This window comes from Hippocampus zosterae, chromosome 8, assembly GCF_025434085.1.
Source record: "Hippocampus zosterae strain Florida chromosome 8, ASM2543408v3, whole genome shotgun sequence".
NCBI lineage: Eukaryota > Metazoa > Chordata > Actinopteri > Syngnathiformes > Syngnathidae > Hippocampus > Hippocampus zosterae.
The window spans coordinates 18,642,646-18,665,220 of NC_067458.1; the positions used below are offsets into that span (position 1 = coordinate 18,642,646).

Sequence of the window (22,575 nt, forward strand, 5' to 3'; positions counted from 1 at the left end):
GCTGATAAATGACACATTTTGAATGGTGGTTGTTGTTTTATGAATACGTTTCACACGAAAAAAAAGATGACGTCAGGACAAGTTAACCCAAGAAAAGGAGACGTTTTCGATTGAAGTGGGAAATTAATTGAATTGAATTTTTAATTTTATTCAACTCATACTTTGCTGTATATTTAATACTGTATTAACATTTTTTTTGTTTTTGTAAAAAAGGGTGGAGTAGCAAATTATATCAACGTGTAACAGTACGTATATTGCGTTTTTATGATCTGTAATTGTCCTTTTAAGTTGTTTTATATTGATATATGACAAATGCACGCAGTTGCTCTGAGGGCAAGAGGTAATGCAATTTTTGCATTGACTTTTATTTACATTTCAATACACATTCAACCTCTGAAAAAATTACTCGAAAGTGTATATCATTATTCAAAAAAAGTTGTCCGATTAATTACAAAAAACTGTTTTGTCCATTTTGATCACGTGCACAGTATTAGATCCAAGTTTAGTGTAGTAGTTCACATGGGTGACAATACACCAGCCTTTTTTTAACCCATCAGGACTTTTCTGACACTATAACAGCACATTAAACCAGTGAAATTACAAAGACCTACACTAAACAGGGAGTGTTCAAAATACGTACTTGTTGCTACTGGAACCTGTTTTGCACAGCAAAACTACGTGTGCTTGCAATTTGCTTAGTTCAGGAAGCCCGAGCTTCTAATCACTCACATCAATTGCATTTCTGTCAAGAATTAAGAAAAATACATCAAGTAGATAAACACATAATGTCGGGCAAGGAAAATATTACATTCAGTTCAGGGATTGCAGCGGAGGACGCGTTTCTCGTTTGTTTTCTGCCCCCTTCTGGGATTTTTGAGTAACAACAAGCTCCACAAATGTCATTTTGAGATAAAAATGCTGAAACTAATTCGCTCACAGGAGCATTTCAAATTTATTTGTGAACCATCTCCCTTACCAGTTGCTTGACTCGCATGCGCACTGGCTCGCACCACTTGCAAAATTCCTCTGAATAAATGCATTTCCTCTGAATGACACATATATATTTTTAAGCTTAACTGTCTTCTTGCCAAAAATCTGAAATTACAATTGGCAAATCCTTTCAAATGAAACAAATGCACTGTAAAGAGCGCTGTCTTCCATTTTGTCCAGCTTCTCGCTATTTGACAAAATAAATTTGACGATATTCCACATTAAATCATTATTGTCTTTATTTTTTTTACAAAATATAATAATTATTAACAAACACCCCGAGCAGTACAACACATACATTGCAAAACAACAGGTGAAATTAAAAGAAACAGTTTTGCTCACATTGGGCTGTTAGCTCCTTTGTGTAAATGCAACCATCTATCTGGCTCGTTTCGCTGCTGTCACAGGAATGAGCTCACACATGCACATGTAGAAAAACAAATAAATAGAAGAAAAACAGACAGAAGATGACATTTGGTCATGCTAACAACCAACAAAGTAAAATAAAACATGAACGTGGGGGTCAGATAAAACAGGAACAAATCACTAAAATCAGTGTCAGTTGTTCTTGCAAAGCATAATACCAAATCATCAAATGACCAAAAGTGGAGGGAACAAAAATCCCAGATGTGTGGTAGCCACAATGAATGTCCTCAATCTATCATTGATGATGCCAGCCAAATTCGTAACATCACTATAATCTGTTTAAACCCTGCGTATAGTCTGGGATACTTTTGTTCATACCTTGGGTTATATTCTGTGACAATCCAGTTCAACTCAGGGCTTTTACTTGCACAGTCAATTTTAACCATGGATACAATCTCGACCGGTCCAATTTACACCTTGGGATATATTCTGAACTAGATGAATCCCTAGTGTAGGTTCTGGGACAGATCAGTTCAACCCCGGCGGTAGTCTGGGCTAGTTATATTTATATCCTGGGTAATAAATTGAGCCAATCTAGTTCAGTCCAAGCCATAAATTTGGCTAGCCAAATTTAACGTAACTACAAAGTAGGGTAGTGCAATTTAACACTTGATATTGTGTCAGAGAATGAATGAGATAGTCTGAGTTTATCCATGGGTATGTTCTGAGACAGTCTTGTTCACCCTGGGAAAATGCTATCCTGGGTATAGTCTGGGCCAGCAACATTTCTACCCTGAGTTATATATTGAGATCATCTCTTTTAACTCGGGTCATAAACTGGGCCAGTCAAATTCATAACATCCATCATACCAATAACCTGGCCTTGTATGGTTTAACCCTGATTATTGTCTGGGAGAGCATAATCTGGATCTGTGTAGTTTATACCGCGGTATATTCTCTGGGCAAGAACCGTTTATTAAGTTAAATACTACGGTAATCAAATTCATAATTTTCCAATCCACAATAAAGTGTGCCTGTAAATTGATGATACAACAATAAATGAATGTTTTTGTTTAGAAGAAAACAAAATGTTCCAATCACACCCACTCCTTTGTGACTTTTCCCGACACTTTCTCAACATACTCAGCGGGAATGACCAAGCACCCAGAATTAATGTATGACTCAGTGGTGTGGGGGAAAAAAAACACCTTGTTCTGGACCACGACCTGATGATAATCTCAAAAGAATCTACAGATGTATCTGTTATCTATGTAAGAACAGAAAAGACAAATGGAGAGTGGATGACGGAGCGGCGAGAGGACGTTCGTGTTGAAATAAAGTGATCTTTGTGTGAATGGACATAGAGCAGCAACAAGCAGTGCTGGGCGTGTGTCACTCTTCCGGCTTCAAAGGAGCCGTGAGAGTATTCTGGAAATGTCTTTTTTTTGTCTTCGTTTGTTCTGCTTGCTTTCATCAGTCTAAGAATGCATCGCTATTCAAATAGGATGTTCCCAACTGCTTTCACTGAAGAGAGCGGAGGGCGTTAAATGCGGAGAAGCAGAAGAGGAGGCCATGATGTGGGGAAGAGGAGGCATGCAGCAGGTCAAGTCCCACCTGCAGGCGACGGGGGAGTCAGTCATATCACCTGCTGCGCCACGGACCTCGGGGAGAAAAGGACTGTCGTGCATGTGGAACTGGAAGACGCCCGATGGGTGCTGATAGTCTTGAAGCTGGACCGGACCTGCGCCGCAGCCCGAGAAGCGCTCCCCCTGATCCGACGAGGCAGGCAGAGTAAACAGGTTCTGAGGAGAGCTGTCACCGCATGTCTGCAGTTCTCCAACTTGACACGTCAGAGGAGGAAAGATACCAAAATATGAGTGATGGGGGGGGGGGGGGGGGGGGGAGAAAAAAAAAGGGAGAGCGGCAGCCGCCGATCGACTTTCAGCCTATTTTAGTGAACGGAGCATTCAAACACACCAAATGTAAAATGAAGACACTCACAAGGAGCATGGAGAAGACGACTCCAGTGCTCCTTTTCTTGATTAAAAACGTACAAGGGTGAAGGCGTGACACGAGTATGAAACGTAATACTCAAGACTCACGGCTCACACCCCTTTTGCGTGAAAAGCAATTGCCCTGACGCTGGTGCCAGCTACCTCATGATCTAAATGCAGAAAGCTGCTCGAACTGTGTGACCGCACACTGCAGACATGCGATTGTCCCACTTGGGCAATGGCCGATACATCTCCAACAGTGCGAAAGGGCACACAGACACAATTCTAGTCCATCAGAGAATGTTCACCTCCAAGGGAAAACGAGACTGAAAATAAGGTCAACATGCAGCACTGTGCCATGTTGTATGACTTCAACTTTTAATATCTTGATAGGGCGAAATTGTGTTTTTCTTAGCTGCAAGCTATTAGACCTATTTATGAGAATGGTGAGGGAAAAAAAAAATCCAAACAAATTTAACTCGCTGTAGTGATTCTCTATAATATGCCAGTTCCAGCTTTGGAAATAACATGTTCCAATATATTTGTCACTTTCCAAAATATTAAAATGTATTGAGATGCAATCTTAGAGCAGCTCATCCCACACCGAGAGAGAATAAAGAGGAAGAAGAAAATGAACGTGTTCCAACTTTAGCGACGAGCTCGACACGCCTTCCTTGTTTTTTACCTGCAGGCTGCAGCCTGCTTTCTGTAGGCCAGGCCGCACTGAGGTCACGGCTTTAAGAGAAAGCGCGGGGTCCGTCTGCGCCGAGGGCGGCCTTCCTCCTCTGCAGCGTCGTGTCAAAAAGGGGTGAGCCATGCACGCACACACGTGCACGCACACACAAACAACAATGGGGAAAAGAAATGCATAAATGATTCAGAAAGGAACACAGCAAATGCTTGATGTAAAGACAAAAAAATAAAATAAAAATCAAAACCAGTGTGATGCACAGCCATTAGATGCAATGTATCTGACATAGTATGTAAACGGTTTACATACTGTACAAAGTGAGTGGAGACAAAACATTTCAGACATTTTCTTTGTTCCCGAAACCCCATACTGAAGTGTGTTTTAATGTTCCGGTCAAACCCTCTTTTCAACGTTTTCACGTAATTCCGATTTTGCTTCCAACGAACACCTTTATGATGTCAACTTATTTATGACATCGAAGTAGTGAAAAGGCCATCGTCACAACGAATCGTGGGAAGCTAACTGTCGCCGCGACCTTGCCTATGAACAAAATGTACAGCGCGGGATTCCCCTCCGTTGCTTAGCAACTCTTACAGATTGACTCATACATCGCGGCGCACATGGTCTCAGAACATGTCTGGTAAACGGAAGCAAATCTCGCTGTCTGTGATGCCTGAAACTGTCTCTCAACGTTCGAAAGGTCGTATCCTAGACGAAGGTCAGCCGAGACTACGAATTGGCAAAGTTGCCGATTTTGACAATCATCCATAACGGCGACAAAATCACGGCAGAATTCGAGGCGAACAGATTGAAAGATGATCATCCTGAACTAGAGAAGAGGAATTTTTCATTTGCTGACTGCTGACCATCTGGCCTTACTTCCATACTAATTAATACTTTCATCAATCCACTTTAGAAATTTCAGAGTTTTACCTTGTTTGTCCAGTTGCAGGCTCGACTGCCGAGGTAAAGGAGACGCCAGCTTTCCGGAGCCGGCGGGACTACTGCGAGACAGCAAAGCAGGGGAATTATTGTTTCCCTCCCTCTCGCCAGCATACCCGTCTTGGTCTCCCTCTTCCCTGTTGCACAAAAAACAAAAAAGCAAAAAGGTAAGTACATCATTGTGAGTCTCATCCAAGATTCAATTCCAGAGTTCAGATAAAGGTGAAGGTACCGGTACGTTGTATGAGGCTGACAAGTAGTTATTTAGTCCCAACTCACGTGTTCCCTGACTGCAAGGTGTACTTCTTGCGAGTGATCCTGGTGGCTTGTTGAGTGAAGTACTCGTGCCTCTCGGACTTCTTCCACATGTAGTAGTACTCCACACACTCCCCCACAGAGCGGGTCCTTACCTGCAAAGGAGGAAGCCAGTTTTGTTATGCATAGTCAGAATGAGTACCGGTAGGTGTTCTTGGGTTGTTGTTGTTTTATTTTTATTTTTTTGGACAGTCATTTGGTACTCGAGGCGGCATGCCAAAATAAACTAGAGTGAAATGCCAATGAGTTATTCTGCTCTGTTTGACGTGACATAGGCTCCAAGCAAATGCACAGACACTTTTACATTACGTGCAAAAGGTGAAAGGACAAGTAAATGTCGGCACGAGAGCTCTGCAGACGTACTTGTGTGAACGCTACGTACGGCCTGGGGAGCCAAGAATGAACATTCCTCGTCTTTGAGAAGCACATACCTTATTAGCCTGAATGAGGTGGAAGTTTTTCCCATAAACTTTGTAGCCGAGCTCAAAATTCCGACACTCCTCTTCATTCCAGCCACACAGCTCTTCTAAACAAAGGGGATGGGCAACCAGCAAAATTGGATTGAGCAAAAACATTCGGCATCATAACGTGAACCAGTATTTATTTTTTCTTTGCATTAGTATTAACGTATTTCTAGCTATACGGAATAGAGACAAACAGCGAGTCTTACCAGTGAACACTTTCACATTAAAGTGTAGTCGACGCAGTGCCTCCTCCGCATTGAAGTTGCATTTCAGAAGCTCATACAGCGCCTGGTCGCATAGAAAAAACAACAAAGGCTGACCAAGATGCTTACCATAGGTAAGATAAGAAGAGAAGAGAAGAAAACCTTTAATAGTCTCACAATGGAGAAATTCCCACTTCACAGCAGCAGAGGAAGAAGTAGAAGAAAAAAATAGATAGGAGCTGCTGGAAAGGCCCTAGAGCTGTGCGTCATTCTTTCAGTAAGCTTTCCTTATTTTAGGAAAAATAAATAAATAAAGGAATTAAAACTTTTACCATAGATAATCAACAAATTTAAATGAGTGTTTGGGAAAGCCAAGTCTCTGGAATCTCTTTGTGGTTTTTCTCATTCAAAGGATGGTTTGTGTATCATGCGAATCAACATACTGGCGATTCTGGACAGATAGATGTTGAGACAGATGTTGAAATTTTGTGCGTGTGTGAATTACGCTAGGGCGATTAATCGATCTAATCGATTAATTCATGTTGACTTGTCTGGAGGGTTTCTTACATCTTTTTTTTTTTTTTTTAACAGCTCCTGTAGTACAAAATGTGTAACCGCTGATGTGCACGGCTTATAGTGACAACATGGCTGCTAATAGAGAGGAGCTATTTTTCAAAAGCAATTATTACCAATTTAAACTACAGTCATCATTATATTTACACAATTTTCCAAAAGCAACAAGCGGGTTAACCTTTTCCTGAAGAAAGGGCAATGTAAATAAATACATAAATAAACAAATATAATAAATAAAAACATGTTTTTCTTACAGTGAAGAATGAAAAAAAAAACTATCAATTAAAATTTGTTTTTGCAGGGCTCTAGACTGCCCCACAGTGGTGGCGTGAATTTGAGGCAGTAAATTAACAATGTGCATCTCCACGCAAATAAGCCACCAGTAAATTTACCAATATTGTATTATTATAAAATGTTTGCTGTTGGCTGACAAACTTCTGCTCCACACTTGAGCCCAGTTGTTGGCCACAATGCACATAAATGAGCTGGTTTGCCAGCAGACGTTAATTCCAACAGAAGAAGAAAGGAAAATTCTGCTTTTGGGATGAATGGCTGTGCATTAGCAGTCAATCAGTGAAAATGAACAGAAACGTGAAAATTATGCAAGTCGATTTATAGAGATTACGCCTCCGGTTTCTTCTTGTGCTCGTAACATTTTATAGTCTTCTAGAAAAAAAAAGCTAGTCTGGAGCCCTGCCTCATTTTCATCACCCAGCCCTAATGTGAACATCCAAACAAATGTTTACATGATGCGTGTTTATGAATGAACAGCCGGAAGCGGACATGGGATGGACTAAAAAGTACCTGCTCGTTGTCTCGTACGTTGTCGGCACATGTTTGCTTGCAGACCGCCCCTTCTTGGCCACTTGGGCCCTGTACATTCAACAAGAAATGCTCCACTTCCAGCAGCGGCAGAGTACCTGGTCTCCACAACAACTGGTCTTCACCGTTGTACGCTGGACACAGGGACGCCGGAGATGTAGAAAGAAAGATTTGCGAGCACGGCATATGTAAGTGGTTCCTACCTAGTTCCTGGTAGCTATAAGGACTGAGGGGTGGGATTTTTGCCTGGTACGTGGAACCAACCATGATCTCCTGGTGAAGCACGACATGGAAATCTATCAGGCCGCTCGAATTATGCAAAAAATTGCATGAACGTCATCTTCCGGTGACTGACCTTGTGTTCTTCATTGGCGGGAAGGGAGATATCGTCGGATGAGCAGACGGATGTGTCTTTCTTTCCAGCTGAGATTAAAAAAAAAAAAAAAAAGAAGAAGCCGCAACATTATCTTGAGCGATTATTTTGGCGCGGGGTGTGTTAACAGTGATTTTTCTCTCACAATCTGCTCAGAAAGGTTTGTTGTTGTATGTTAAAGTCTGTTTCTCAGGCTTACGAGTGCTTGCACGCGTAGGGAATGTTGGTTTTTCGTCAGGGTTCGTTAAAGGTTCCAAAAGGTCCCAAACAAATTTGACTTGTGGCAAAAACAAAAGAAAGCTCTTCAAAATTATTTTGCGGCAAGAAAAACAGTTTGCAACTTTCTGCGACCTTTTAGCAACCCTGATATGAAAAAAATTAAATTAAAAAAACATTCACTACCTTTGTATGACCTTAATAAACCTGTTCAATTTTTTTCCAATAGCGAATCCTTCTGTGCATGGTCAATGTAGCAACAATGATTTTGATCCGCAGTGGCTGAAAAAACTCTCATGACTCAGTAGCCACATTTAAATAGAGCCTTGTATTCCGATTAGGCTAAAACCAAATGAACGGTTTGAAAAATCTTCAATCATAATAAAAACGCAGAATCCAAATTGAATTTTATTCCGACTCACGGGGTGGTATATTCCTTTTACCAATCCGACAAATGCAAACAGTTCGATCACATAGCCAGGCCATCATCAGGCCGGTCTGCGCGTGCTATCTTGACGTTAATGCGTAGTGATGCAGTTGTTGACACATTGGAAAATGGCGGCCTTCCTCGCAGAGATTTAAACCACTTGTTACTCATCCTTATCAAGCCGATGCTTTCAGAAAAGTGTTAAAATAATGGCGACTTGTAGCTTGACTTTTGGTTTAGTACCTTTTAGTCAGGGGTCACCACAGCGAGTTACTTGCATGATGGGTTTTGGCAGAGATTTTACACCGGATGCCCTTCCTGACGACAGTAGCTGAGAAATGGCGACTCGCATAAAGGGTCCTGCCAATTGATCCAAATGGAAGCTACCGTTCACCCTGATCGGGATTTGATCCCCAGTGCCAGGCAACCAAAGTCAGGGGGGTGCTACCCACTGAACAATCCAGCCTAAAACATTGACAACAACTATGTTCAATCGACAAATGAACTCCGTCTTGATAAATTGATGTTGACAACAATCTGCGCCTGTTACATGGCTGTAAATCAGCTGTTCTGATGAATGTTGTATACAGATCAGAATAGATCAAGCCGCATTTTACAGTTGATCGGAGATCTTTAACTGGAATGATTTCAAATGGAATGACAAAAAAGTTTCCGTCAACCCATCCAAAAAAAAAAAAAACAGACAGCATTCTTTGGGCTGCATGCCAGATGCATTATTACTTGCACAACGCCTGATTCATAAAACAAAGGCTGCATAATATATTGAACTTTAATCGTGAACACGATTTGTGCTGCCACGATTCAATGAACCTGATCGTCTGTGATTTTCATGCAAGCTTTGTTGCATATCTATTTTAGTACTTTTTCAACGAGTAGTCAGCAAACCACCAGCTGGGCAAACATATGATTAAGACTTTATAATTACTTTTTTTTGGGGGGGGGGTGGGGGCAATATTCTGTGGTATTGGCCCGAAACAGTCTTAACTTAGCATTCTGGTGAATGCTGCGTTTGTGAAGTAAGACTGATACAAATGAATCCACCTGTTTTCAGTTTTGTCAGGAAGGGACATTTTATGCAGCGCAGCCCCCTCGCTGTCAACTGCAATGGACACCAAAGTGACCGTAGGCTCGCAATCCAAAAGTCACGGTAAACAGGTAAGCAGTAACGTGATGTTTAACGTTGCTGTATGATTTAAACTAACAAAAACATTTTAGAACAATGAAATACATACACACACTTCACATAAAAAAAAAACCTGCTTGTTTGAGCCAGTGGATGGCGTGGCATCAGAACGGTCCCATTCTTAACTTCATTTGAGTCAAGGAAACACGGCTGTGCGTGTAATCCTGTTTTACATTCTTCGGCCACAACATTAGGCGAAGGGCACTTTGCTGTTTAACTTACGAGGCAGCTGTTGGAGCAAATCTGAAGTGCTGGAAGTGACCGAGGGCGTGAGATCATTCGCTGATGACTCCACTCTCCCCGCTGCAGCAAATATGTCCTCGGTGATCTGACTCTGGAGAACACAAGAAACATTAGAGCTGCGATATCAACAGTGATGTGCACGCGTGTGTGTTTTAGTTGTGTTGGCCTGAGGAGGGCTGTCACCTTGGCCAGAGTCATGTCTGGCAGAGCGGCAGAGGCATGACAGCTCTGCTTGGCCGGGTCAGTCACTGTGTAGCCATACAGAGCCAGCAGCTCCTCCAAGGGTAGCTCGCTGGCCTACAAAGTCCGACAATAAACCAGAATAGTGGGGGAAGGGGGGGGCATACTGAATATGATTTGTTAAGCTGAATGGGAGCTACGTAACAAGACTTGAGCGTACAGTCTGGGACTGGGTTGCCATCTTCTGGGGAAGAGGAGAGTCTCTCCTTCAACTCCAAAAAAGACGACTTCTCCTGCCCAGCGTCTTCATGGCCGTATCTCACGATCTCAAATGGGATGAAATCTCGGTGGCCAGGTCCATAGGCCCATGGTCCGCCTACGGATAGACACAACACAATGCTAGAAAAAAAAAAAGTATTTGGCTAGCATTACATGTGTGGTTGTCAGTCATGGGATCTCACAATAGACTAGGGCTGCAGATATTGATTAATTTTAAAATCAATTACTATAATGATTATCCTATTGATTGTGTTTCAACAGCTCTTGTGTGATCATTAAGATGTTAACGATGAAAAAAAAACCCACGAACTATAGCAACGCCAGACCCCTTTTGGATTAGCCCACTGTATGTCACAACAATGTGTACGATTTTGAAATGCCACGTTACAAGCAGCTTGTGATTCATCAAAGTGTCTTGCATGTTGAATCTACTACAAAGGGGATCGCAAAAGGGAGACAAGATGACAAATAGTTGAATTTAGAAGTAGAAGCGACCGATGTAAGGTTACCCTCCCCCTCACACTACTACTATGTAGCATACAGATAGTGTGTAAAAGTTTGCAAAATTGTTACATTGGTGACTACTTGTGAATACATTTTGTCATCAAAAGGACATTTTCATTCTTGTTGCTACTTTACAGAAGAACAGGACCGACCATTCAGATGTTTGAGGCATCACTAAAGCATAAAAAACACTGCTGTGCATAAAACATATCTTTTCAGAAGAGCTTGTTTTCTGTGTTCTTATTTTTTGGGGGGTGCGGTGGATCAAAACGTGTGAAACCAACTACAGTATGATCTACTGCAAAATACAAAAAAATGGAATAAGGTAGAAACCAACTTTTTAGGGTGATATACGATTATTTTGAAATTATAGTAGCCTCAGTGTTTGGGCATCATAGTCTACTCTGGGGTATGTATACTTCAGGTTGTAACTATTGATATTTGGTATCTAGGAACATTTAGTCTTTTACATACTGCCACTGCACAGAACATTAAGACACACAGTATATGTGCCATTGAAACAACCTGATAACATTCCATGTCTTATCTTTTTTCATTTTGCAATATTAGACATGTACCATAGTTTCGTTTGGGGCCGGCATCCCTTTTAGCATGTTTGTGGCACAGGCGTGAAAGTTAGAGGAAACTGGAGCAACAGGGGAAGGGAAACAAAGTATTTTTTTACACAGAAGCACACAAGGGTTAAGAAGTTCCATTCACTGCTTCTTGTTATTTGTTAAACGTGGCCCGTTGTCCTGACAAAGTTGTGCTGCCAGTGTTGCGAACTTGCGATTGTGTGACCAGGGGCGCTTTCCTGCCACTTGGTGCTGAACGCCTCTTCCTTCTCGGCGGATCGCGCGAGAAGGAAATAAAAAGTCGAAATGTCCCACTAAAAAAAGGGGACGACAAAGACTAACGCGGACAACTTTTTCCGCGTGTAAAAACTTCCCCAAACCACTCGGACCATCGCCGTGTTTTTAGCTTTCCTTCCTTTGTTGTCGGTTCGGTTCCTTTCGACGGCTCTAAGGGAGGAGGAGGGGGAGGAATGGCTCTTTAACGCCGAGCGAAAGGCTCCAAACGCCGGGGAGCTTCTCCATTCCTCCCCCCTCTATCTCTACTTCCCTGATGTTTAACCCCCGCGTTGCTACGTTTCCCCGCTTCCAGCCCTTCCGCGTTAGTTCGCCGGTCACACAGCCGACACATACGCCGTACCGTGGAGCGTGACTCGCGGCCGTCTTTGGTCCCGGTTTAGCCCGTCGTCTGGGCGACCCAGAGCCTCGTTTTCGTCCACTTACCTCCGCCGCCATTCCGTTCCTGCGTGAGCCGACTAGCCCGGATGTTGTAGGTCTGCTGTGTAGCACTGTGCAACGCGACGTGTGTTACTCAAGTTGTTGTCTACTTGTGGTCACGTAACTTTTTATCGTCGACTTTGTAATATTTTACATGTCCGACGAGCCTTAGACGTCGTTTCAGTTATTGTTAAAATTACGATTTCCTCCCTCCCACACCAACAGTTTACATCTGCAATCTTTTCCGCCCATACAGTAGTATACAGTAGTTATTTGCCACTATACATTGTAGTACTGGAACGTATAAAACGTTACCAAAATATTAGCAATATTATAAAAACAATGATAATTGAAGGCCAAACATTTGCACAAACAACATAATGAAACTTTTCTTAAATTGTTATTTTTTTTAATTAAATTTTGTTACATTGGAGTTACATCACATACTGCTCTGCTAACACGTGCCTAAAGTACGGCTTTATCGACACAACAAAGATTTGAATTGTTTTAATATATTAAACACATTTCCCAGAGCAGACCTTGCCTGTGTTTACTTCAGTGGGGGGGACTATGTAGTTGTCCACCCCAAATCACTTTTTGTCATTTGTTAAAGGGGACGTGAAGTCAAAAATGTTCTTTACAATATGTCCTATGCAGCCCCACTAGTCTAAACATGGTATTGTGATTAATCTTGCATTTTTGGAAAATGAATTTAGTGGTAAAATCCACGTTTTTATCTATCTCAGAGGTCGGCCATTTTGCCACTTGCTGCTAACTGAAAATGACAGCCCAGTTGGTCAGGGCTTGATGGGCAATGACCGACGCCTCATCTTGCAAATGTTGCTTGACCACAATCAGAAAGCTGGTGAGCCGTGATTGGGTGTGAACTGAGGCCTAAGCCACAGTGATGTCATTTTCAGTTGACAAGTGACAAACTGGCCGCCCAGTTGACTTCTCAGTATAAACCTGACAGTCGTTCATTTTAGGGATAAACCAATTACACTGGTCAACAGTAAATTTTAATCAGAGATAGCTTTAATATTACTTTCTTATGCATTATGTTATCGTTATTACCGGTATGTTATTATGAAAACCAGATGTGCCAGGGGAAAGACAAAACGATGGCAGATTCAAAATCAGTGCCAAAAAATCTAGAAAAATGAACTTGCATCTCTGATTTAAACATTTTTGAGAGATATGTTGACCAGTGATTATCGACCAGGCCATATCGGCCATTGGCACAGATATATGGCATTTTGACAAATACGGGCATCAGCCTTTCAAAAAAAATCGGACCGGTGATAAGAGATCAATTTAATACCGTTTTAACTTCAAGGAACTATTTATTTACACGTGCCGCTGTCCCTGGAAACCCTGCACATTTTGTTTTTGTCTAAAATTTAAACAATGATAAGTGAAAGTTTTACATTTCAGTGAACTTGAAATTTTGGAAAATAAAACTTTATTGACTGCAGAACACTATAGGGAGCTATTTACTTGTTTAAGTTATCATTAAACTCTTTAAGACTCCCGGAACCTTTTGTTATAATTTTAAAACAAAGATATCTGTTGTGATTGGCAAGCAACCGGTTTAGGCTGTACCTGCCTTACTGCTCGAAGACAGCTGGGATAGGGTCCAGCACGCCTGTGACCCTCGTGAAGATAAGAAGTTCGGATGTCTGTTGTCTAAGATTTAAAAAAAAATACAAACAGAAAAAAACGGAAACATTTTGCAAATCTTAAAAGTTGTTTTAAAAAAACAACATATACTGACAAAACATTTCAACAACCTTGAGTTGGAGTTGATATTTCTATTTTACAATAGTTCCCCTTTTACTGAAAATGAATATCGGTTATCGGCTTTTGTGACTACCGGTACTCATAATTGGCATTGTTTCTGAAAAGGCCGTATCAGTCAACCTCAGTACATGCATTAGCAAAATAATTTTGGCATAGTGTCTTTCAAGGTCAAACGCTAATAGCGACTAGTTTGAGTCTTGTTGACCACACAATTTCCATCGCTGTTCTCAATGAGTTAGCCAAAGTCCTCCCAAAGCGCTGACCGAGTTGGAGTGTCCACAATGTCAGGGTTTATTGTAACAATAGTCGTGTTTTTTCCTCCGAGCTGCATTAGCATTAGCCAGAACCACAGTTTTGCTCACTTCGGTCACTGAAAAACGTACAAGTAGCAGGAGGAGGTTTTCTTAAGAATTTATCTTCTTTCTAGGTTTTACACTTTTTAAAATTAACCTAAAACAATAATTAATATTAGAGTAAATTTTTTTGCTAGTTTGTGTGCTCAAACGTCCGTCACTGATCGGAGGCAAAATGTGTTGGACTTGGAAGGACGGATCGTGATTTCCTAAAAACATATCGTAACAGCTTTAGTGATGAGGTTAAATCAAATAAAATCTTTGAAATTGCTTTATTGAGCAAATATTGTTTTTTGTTGATAAAATAAGTCATTATAGTCATATTCATTTTGCATGTGTTCCTTAAACTGCCTTACTGCCAGCATCTTCCATTTCTTCAATGGAGGCTGAACCACTGTTAATTTTTCAGAAATGTTGGTGCCTAAATTGTCCTCCCATTTGAATGACCCAATGACTTTAAATGAGTCCGCCTGAACATATAGGTATAGTGTGGTTATATATGTCGAAGGGAGGGGGCAGGGCACAGTATGGCCAAAGCAGATAAAGATAGAAGCTGCTCTCTTCACACATGTATGTTTGACAGAGATGCTAAAAGTTCTCACGCTCTGTACTTATAGAGTAAATACCGAGTAGTAAAGTAGAAGAAATACTCTGGTAACAACAGAAGTATTGATTCAACTCCATTAGGAGAATAAAAGTTTTTAAAATGTATTTATTACATTGATATTTTCTACTGCCGATTCATGCAGTATGCGAGGAGGGATACGGACCTCAAACATCTGAACTGTTAGGCAGACATTATAACAACTAGGCCGCCGAGCGGCACCGGTTCATCAATTGTATTAGGAAAAAAAAAATCCAGTTTCGAAAGTAGCTGCAATCTTTTTTTTTTAATTGCAATCTTTTTTTTAAGGCTTGCCAAGACTTTGCTGCGCATCATGGAAAAGTGCACACAAAATCATAACCTGGTCAAGCATTAAAAGAAGCAAGTTTAAGGTATCTGTGCGACATCAAATCAAGCAGTATCACAGTGCACTAATTTAAACTTTAAATTGCCGTCTACGAGCATTGTAAAGCAGCATGTAACTACAATTAAAAAGCACATACCATCACGCTCGTCTTCACTGTTCCCTCTCCGTTATGCCCAAAGCCTCAAACGAGGTCACCACGTAAAAAAAAACACAGGCCCATCTTAGATTAAGGCATCAAGATTGTTAAATTTCTCCCGATCAATTTAAAGGGTTGGAAAAAGTGGATGTTGCTTCCAGTTGGTGGAAAAATAAAACAACTACATTATTTCAAATAGCCAGTAGGTGGAGACTGCACCACTTGCAAAACAAATCACATTGCCACACATGAGAAAAGGATTGACTTCTCATTTCACACATTTTATCTGGAGTAAATAAAAGCACATACCATCACGCTTTCCCATGGGTTTATCATGCAAATAGCTCGTTTATTTACTTACTTTCATCCTTTTTGAGAATATCGGATGAAAGAGTGATGGTTCATACTTAACTCCAATTAAGTTTGTCACCAAAAATGAACTGTACCGATACTTCTTTGTCAGGGTACTGATACAGTATATTTGTACTGCACTTACACTTGGGTAAACATGCGCCGATACTATGACACCATTACTATTTTACCAACCTGACGTATGCCTTATGGGAATTGGGGAATTTGATTTAAATAAACATTGTGTGTCAATTGCAAGATGATCAAGCGTCGGTATTGCGAACGATGAGTACGTACTGAAAAAAATGGTAATGGTGCATCACTAAACTGAATAGACAAGCCCAAAGACTGAGTTTTCAAAGAAATATTGACCGATGGGAAAATGTGATGCAGCGCATACAGTTGGGAAACTAAATCAGGCATCGCCACCGTGGTGTCCATGGCCACCAGGTGTCTCCTGCGCCTGTTTTCCCCAGTGATGGGACATTGTGATTTCCTAGGAATGTTGACGAAATGATTATTTGAAAACGTGAACATTCTCAGAGATTGATAGAAAAATAAGTGCCAATTGATATTTATCCGTATGCTAATTATTGCGGGAAAGCACAAGAGCGAATATACTTAACTAGCTGGTTCGCCGCCCTCTGGGCGGCTCATCAGCTAGTTCCTGCGGAAGGCTGGTAAGGTGGGCCTTCGGCCCACAAAAGTGTTGTTGCTTGGTTCAACTTTTTGTTCATCTTCATTGCTTATCGTGAAAATAAAGAGATGTTTAGCTCTTCTAAATAACTAACAATTTCATTGCAATGCTTGTGGGTAGACAACATTTTTTACGCTAAGATGCCCGCACGATCGTAGTGAGCCACTGCCTGAGCGGCGCAGTGGCGTCGCGCAGCGGCGCGGTGAAGTAGGTACGTTTTGAAAAGGGACAGACGGAAGGACAGACCGCGTGAGGGACGACGCGCAATATATATATAGAAGATGATTAATCAAAAACATATTTTAATCACATTATTGAAGGCAGTTTGAGCAAGTATAATGGGTTTACGCTATCAACGTTTGTTTCGATATTATCCATGTTTGGATCGATCCTTCCGTCGATACTTGTGAGATATGTTTTTCTCGACTGAGTGGCATTGCAACCATTCATCAGTTACAGCAGTCGACCACAAAGAGACAAAATTGTGATTACATACAGTATATTGCCGGCGTTGGGCCAGAACCTCCTATGTCACAATTTTCATGTGCGACAACTCATGTCAATCACATTCCGTTGAGGAATTCAAATGCTGACACAAACTGGGAAAGTAAAAAGTTAATAAGTTTTATATTGACATATATATACTGTAGGTATGTACGTAGTGTATCATATTTCCTCATTCTCTGTTGACTTCCTGATTTTGTGTTTTGTGATCGGTCAACATTGACCACTTCACATGAGCGCCGTCAGCTGAGTCACACCGAGGACGAGAGAGCAACTTGTGACATCATGACACCGTAGTATACACAACACCGCAATGGGTTTGAAATTAAGAAATGATACAAATGTGATTGTCTGGAATGAGATTGTTTAAACAGATGAAAGCGACTGATCCTGAATTGTTCCTAACTGAACAAATGCAGTATGAAGGCCACATTGGAAAATAAAAAAAAAGGATACTGAAAGAATAAAGTCGTAGAAATAGTCTAGAAATAAAATCACAATGTAATGAAAGATATGTATTTTGAAGGCAAAAAAGTTATGTATATTTGAGCAAATGAATAATTTTACAAGATTCAACAAATATATTTCAAGACTATTTTTTTTCGAAACAAATATACATAATCCAAGAATGAGGGGGTGTTTTCCCCTAGAAGAAAGTCACAATGATATGAGAATCATGTTGAGATTTAATAAGGTAAAAATATTTTACACAATATTATTCTTGTCAGATTACACTCTAGGGCGGCCCGGTAGTCCAGTGGTTAGCACGTCGGCTTCACAGTGCAGAGGTACCGGGTTCGATTCCAGCTCCGGCCTCCCTGTGTGGAGTTTGCATGTTCTCCCCGAGCCTGCGTGGGTTTTCTCCGGGTGCTCCGGTTTCCTCCCACATTCCAAAAACATGCATGGCAGGTTAATGGAAAACTCTAAATTGTCCCCGGGTGTGAGTGTGAGTGCGAATGGTTGTTCGTTTCTGTGTGCCCTGCGATTGGCTGGCAACCGATTCAGGGTGTCCCCCGCCTACTGCCTGAAGACAGCTGGGATAGGCTCCAGCGACCCTAGTGAGGATCAAGCGGCTCGGAAGATGAATGAAGATTACACTCTTCTTAAAAAAGAAATAATCTTCATCCAAAAACCAACTACAACCTTTATTATCGGGGATTACAAATGTATTCTTGTACAAAGGTAAATAAAAGTATTTTAATACGGTTACTTGAATGTTTTTTTTAGGTGTAATGCTCGTTTCTCTTCCACAAGGTGGCGATGCTGCTTTGTCAATGAGTTAACGTGAGTCAGCACAAGACATTTCTCTATGGTCTCCATCATCAAATATTTTCCAGCAAATGTGCAAAATATCTTCTGAAGGAATGACTCGTGATTTCCTCTATTTGATGACTTGTTCCAAACCCCCCAGATGGGGAACAGGATTACAAACACTGCCGTGGTGGCCCATTTCAAGATGACTTTCAATCTCCAGACAGCTACAATATGCTTGTATTATTCTGCATGCGTGCCGAGGTCGCTTACACGGTTGAATAATGTTAACCTACGGTATATCGCTTCCAGAGAGTGACTTCTCTTGCCCCCTTTTGAAACTTTCACTGCCTATTTGCTGGGACATTCCAGCCACTCTTCCCAGTCTGCTCCATTAAGTGAGCATTTCCACTGCTCTCTCTCTCTCGCTCTCTCTGTTGCCCACTCCCTCTGCAAACAGGATGTTTGTGTCTCGGCGGGGCAGTGCACCAATACAAAGCTGATGAGATAGCGAGGCTCCGGCCACTGTGACAGATTAACAGGGATTTAAGCAAGGGGGGGGGGGGGGGCTTCCACTCGGATCTGGCTGCTAAATCAACGCGGGAGGATGGAGAAAACAAGTCCATATGCCACATACACACAGTGTAGCGTATGATATCCTGCTTCAAGATGGCGGTAAAGTCCTACCCAGATAGGAAAGTTGTACTGGTGTTATGGAAAGTATCTTTTTATGTCAAGGGGGAGCTATGTTTAGTCTGTATTGTTTGTAGAACCTGCGGAGAGTCTTTACTGGATGTGCATGTACAAGTACATTTTTGGCGCAGTTTTTTGAGATCATCAGAGCCATTTATTTGTCAAGGGTGAGCGATGAATTTGTGTTTTGGATGTTTAGTTTCGTCCAGCTCCAGCCTCCCTGTGTGGAGTTTGCATGTTCTCCCCGGACCTACGTGGGTTTTCTCCGGGTACTCCGGTTTCCTCCCACATTCCAAAAACATGCATGGCAGGCTGATTGAACGCTCTAAATTGTCCGTAGGTGTGAGTGTGAGCGCGGATGGTTGTTTGTCTGCGTGTGCCTTGTGATTGGCTGGCAACCGGTTCAGTGTGTCCTCCGCCTAGGGCCCGAAGACAGCTGGGATAGGCTCCGGCAGGCCCCGTGACCCTTGTGAGGATCAAGCGGATGGGAAAATAGATGGATGGATAATATGACGGGCGGCACGGAGTTGACTGTTTACCACGTCCGCCTCACAGTGCAGAGGTGCAGGGTTCGATTCTGGCACCGGCCTTCCTGTGTGGAGTTTGCATGTTTTCCCCTGTGCCTATGTGGGTTTTCTTTGGTTTCCTCCCACATTCCAAAATGTATTTTGTCTATTAATTGAGTACTGCAACTGTTTGCATTGTTTCTTTCATGATGCCTTACCTATTTGTTTATTATTTAAAGTTTTATGTCTCACTGGGCTATTTTTGAAACCTGCCTTGGGACTACGGCTAAAAGTTAGCATTTATGCTAAGTCCAGCGCATTTCCTCTGTTTATTCTTGTGTTGATTAATGTGCACTGTCCCAGTGAAATAAATAACATTTCAATAAAAGTATGTGTATCACTTATATCAAGTTGTACATACATACTATATATAAAATTGATTTTCTTGTTTATAAAAAATAAATAAATAAAATAAAATCAGGTCACAAGTGTCTCACGTCACTTTTCTTCATGCCCGGCGACATTCTGCAACATTCTCCTAATTTATTAATAGTCAGTTTGGCTTTGACCCTCGAAGAACAAGCAGACTTTATGGAAACAGCAGAGGGCACGTCCTGTGAGACACTTGCATAAAAGTACACTGGTGGAAAGTTATATGCAGCAGTGCCCTCTCCACTTTCAGGCACTCTCCTCCCTCCAACCCTTGTATCGCCCTCTTCCCTGTGGTTCTCTTGGCCAACCGCTTCTTTCCTAGTCTACGTTTGCCATTTTTGGCCTTAGATCCCTTCAAACGCAGCTGTGTTGGCTTAAAAGTATACCGTTTTTTGGGGGGGGGGGGCCGGGGGGGGTTGATTCTGTATAGCCGAATTCTATTTTGAATCAAAGCGGACCAAAACATCAATGCCAAAAGCGTTGGCTGCGGATTTTGGCGACACAACAGATTCTCTGTTTGCTCGGATTTCCTGCCGTGTTGTTATTTTTTTCAAAAAGGTGCAAGAAACCTGTGCATGAATCAGACCAGTAAGTCGTGTCATTAAGTTGGTCACGCCCCAGACACTCGGGCCTTTCAGCAGCCACGCGCGCACACATGCGCCATAGATACTACGCACAAGCTCACGTCTGTTTGAATCCACCGTCACGAGCACCCCCGGTTACCCCCCGCCATCTTCGCTATCACATGACCCCAACGGAGGTCAGCCGGGTGGCATTACATCATTACTTGCGACGGTCGCTCGCTCGTCCTCCAAAACTGTCGTTCGTCATTTTAACACCTAGTGAACATCTTGGCAGGCTTTTCTATGACTGGGGCATTTGATAGGAAAGGCTCAAATTTCCATCAATTTTGAAGACCACCACTGGGGGAAACTGTTGCAATACTTGAATTTGGAGAAACTGCTTGTGCTTCTGTTTTGTTTAGCAATAGCATTATTATGGAAAAGTGACTATTGAATTGCTTGAAGCGTATAAACATGTTTGCCTGCCCATCCGCTGAATAGTCGGTTTCAATTAATGCATACATATCTTTTTGTTTTTGTGAGGTGCCTACAGTGGATATAAAAAGTCAACACAACCCTGTGGAAACTTTTTATATTCAGTGTTGGCTACAGGTGTTAAACTCAAGGCCCGGGGGCCAGATGTGGTCCGCCATATCATTGTAAGTGGCTCGCAAAAGCAAATCAAAGATGACAACTTCCACGATGCCTGCTCAAATCTGTATCTGACTTCTTTTTACAGTTTCAGTCATCACGGCCCTCCGAGGGAAACGGTAATTATAATGTGGCCCGCGACAAAAATGAGTTTGACACCCCTGGTGTAGGTAGTTTACCCTCCCTCAAAAAGAAAAATAAAACAAGTCTTTTGCAGTACATTTATAACAATTTTGGTTCTGATTGTGGTTGTTTTTGCCGTGTTGATTTACCTTTCAAAAATATATGCCTTTCTGTACCGTCTTTGTATATACACTGCATGCACCAAATCTAGATTGGTGGTTGAGGGAAGGGGGAAAAAATAGTATTTGGGAATTTTGGTGTGCCTTTTGGCTATTAATTTAAAAAATAAATGTCCTACTGTATATGTACATATAAAAAAAAGTCTACACACCCCTGTTGAAATGCAGATTTCTGTGATATCGGACACAACATCAAGATAAATAACTTCTAAACTTTTTCCAGCATTAATGAAACCTAGAACCTGTACAAGTCAAATGAATTTCTGCTCATCTTTTCCAAAGGGGAAGCAAACAAATATACAACTGGAATAATGAGGGAGCATAATTGCTCTTATAAGTGTGATGATATGGCTGGATTAATAACTAACCAATCACATTGAAACTCATTTTAAATGAGAGTCAACAAACACTTAACACCATTTCAATTTCTTTTGCTCAACCCCAGATAAAGTTCAGGTGTTCTAGTAGGCTCTTCATTCTTTTTTTTCTAGCTTTTGAGCAGAAGATTTGTGCCAACATTGACTGCCATTTTGAACTTCTCATCATTTTCTCCACCTTGACTAAGGCCTCAGGTCCAGATGGTGAAAAACGGCCTCATGGCCAGGTGGAGAAAAACAGCCCCAAAGCATGCTTCATTCACTCTGTTCTTTTGGTGGTCCGTGCACCAAACATACCTTGTGGAATAATGACCCAAAAATGTCAACCTTGGTTGAGTCGGACCACAACACATTTTCTTCCCAGATGTGTTTGGGAGGTTTTGTGGGTTTTCCACAGGGGTGTATAAACCTTTATTATACACTGTAATACCACCCAAACATCGAGTTTCTCCACCCATGGCTTAGCAGCTACCAGGGCTAATATCTGGCATTTGCCCCCCCCGCCCCCCACCCTATAGTTTCAAAGCCAAAAGCTAAGCACAGAACATGAACATAGAATGTACCTTTGCGGTAGATTGTCTTCAGTCCACCGAGAGGGCATGTCTTAATCTTTTGGACTTCTTCCATTTCAAACAATTCCATTTGGGCGAGCTCTGCAGAGAAAACAAAGTCACTAAAGCCCCGTAAGCCTTTATGGAAATTTCTAATCTACAGCATTTTTATTCTCAATGGTTTTGGGCTGACATTGAAGGATACCCAAGCCAAAACACACACAAAAACTGCACAATGCCCAACTCATTTGCCAGTTTTTGCTCGGGTTATATGGAGGCAGTAACTCTGTTTTAGAACCATGTGTCTCGGCGCTGGCAGCGGCTGTTAAAAGTAATGCATTTTAGACATGTGCTCAGTTTCC

At 41.7% G+C, this 22,575-nt stretch overlaps 1 protein-coding gene across 5 annotated transcripts; it reads right to left on the reverse strand.

The window, feature by feature from the left end:
• Positions 1–1,216: 1,216 nt before the first annotated feature.
• mier2 (mesoderm induction early response 1, family member 2) lies at positions 1,217–22,309 on the reverse strand. Of its 5 annotated transcripts, none has more exons than XM_052074851.1 (13): positions 12,082–12,284; positions 10,224–10,379; positions 10,007–10,120; positions 9,803–9,914; positions 7,716–7,783; positions 7,564–7,633; positions 7,343–7,494; positions 5,969–6,050; positions 5,730–5,821; positions 5,263–5,393; positions 4,975–5,120; positions 4,036–4,135; positions 1,217–3,196 (listed from the first exon to the last, which is right to left on the reverse strand). In XM_052074851.1, exons 2-12 carry the CDS (start codon positions 10,242–10,244, stop codon positions 4,080–4,082), a joined length of 1,044 nt encoding a protein of 347 aa, XP_051930811.1. In that variant the 5' UTR covers positions 10,245–10,379; positions 12,082–12,284; the 3' UTR covers positions 1,217–3,196; positions 4,036–4,079. The 5 variants fall into 5 exon arrangements, with proteins under 5 accessions (XP_051930811.1, XP_051930809.1, XP_051930808.1 ...); XM_052074849.1 differs by having other exon boundaries at positions 5,730–5,824; XM_052074848.1 differs by lacking the exon at positions 12,082–12,284 and adding an exon at positions 22,226–22,309 and having other exon boundaries at positions 5,730–5,824; positions 7,343–7,633.
• Positions 22,310–22,575: the final 266 nt, after the last annotated feature.

What these genes read in the sequence shown, in the direction of transcription:
- mier2 (XM_052074848.1), bottom strand. Translation starts at nt 10,244, where the DNA reads ATGGCAACCCAGTCCCAGACT. An exon ending in CAGACATGACTCTGGCCAAG is followed by an intron (nt 9,915 to 10,006) that starts GTGACAGCCCTC and finishes TGTGTTCTCCAG; the next exon opens with AGTCAGATCACCGAGGACAT. An exon ending in ACCTCATTCAGGCTAATAAG is followed by an intron (nt 5,394 to 5,729) that starts GTATGTGCTTCT and finishes CCTCCTTTGCAG; the next exon opens with GTAAGGACCCGCTCTGTGGG.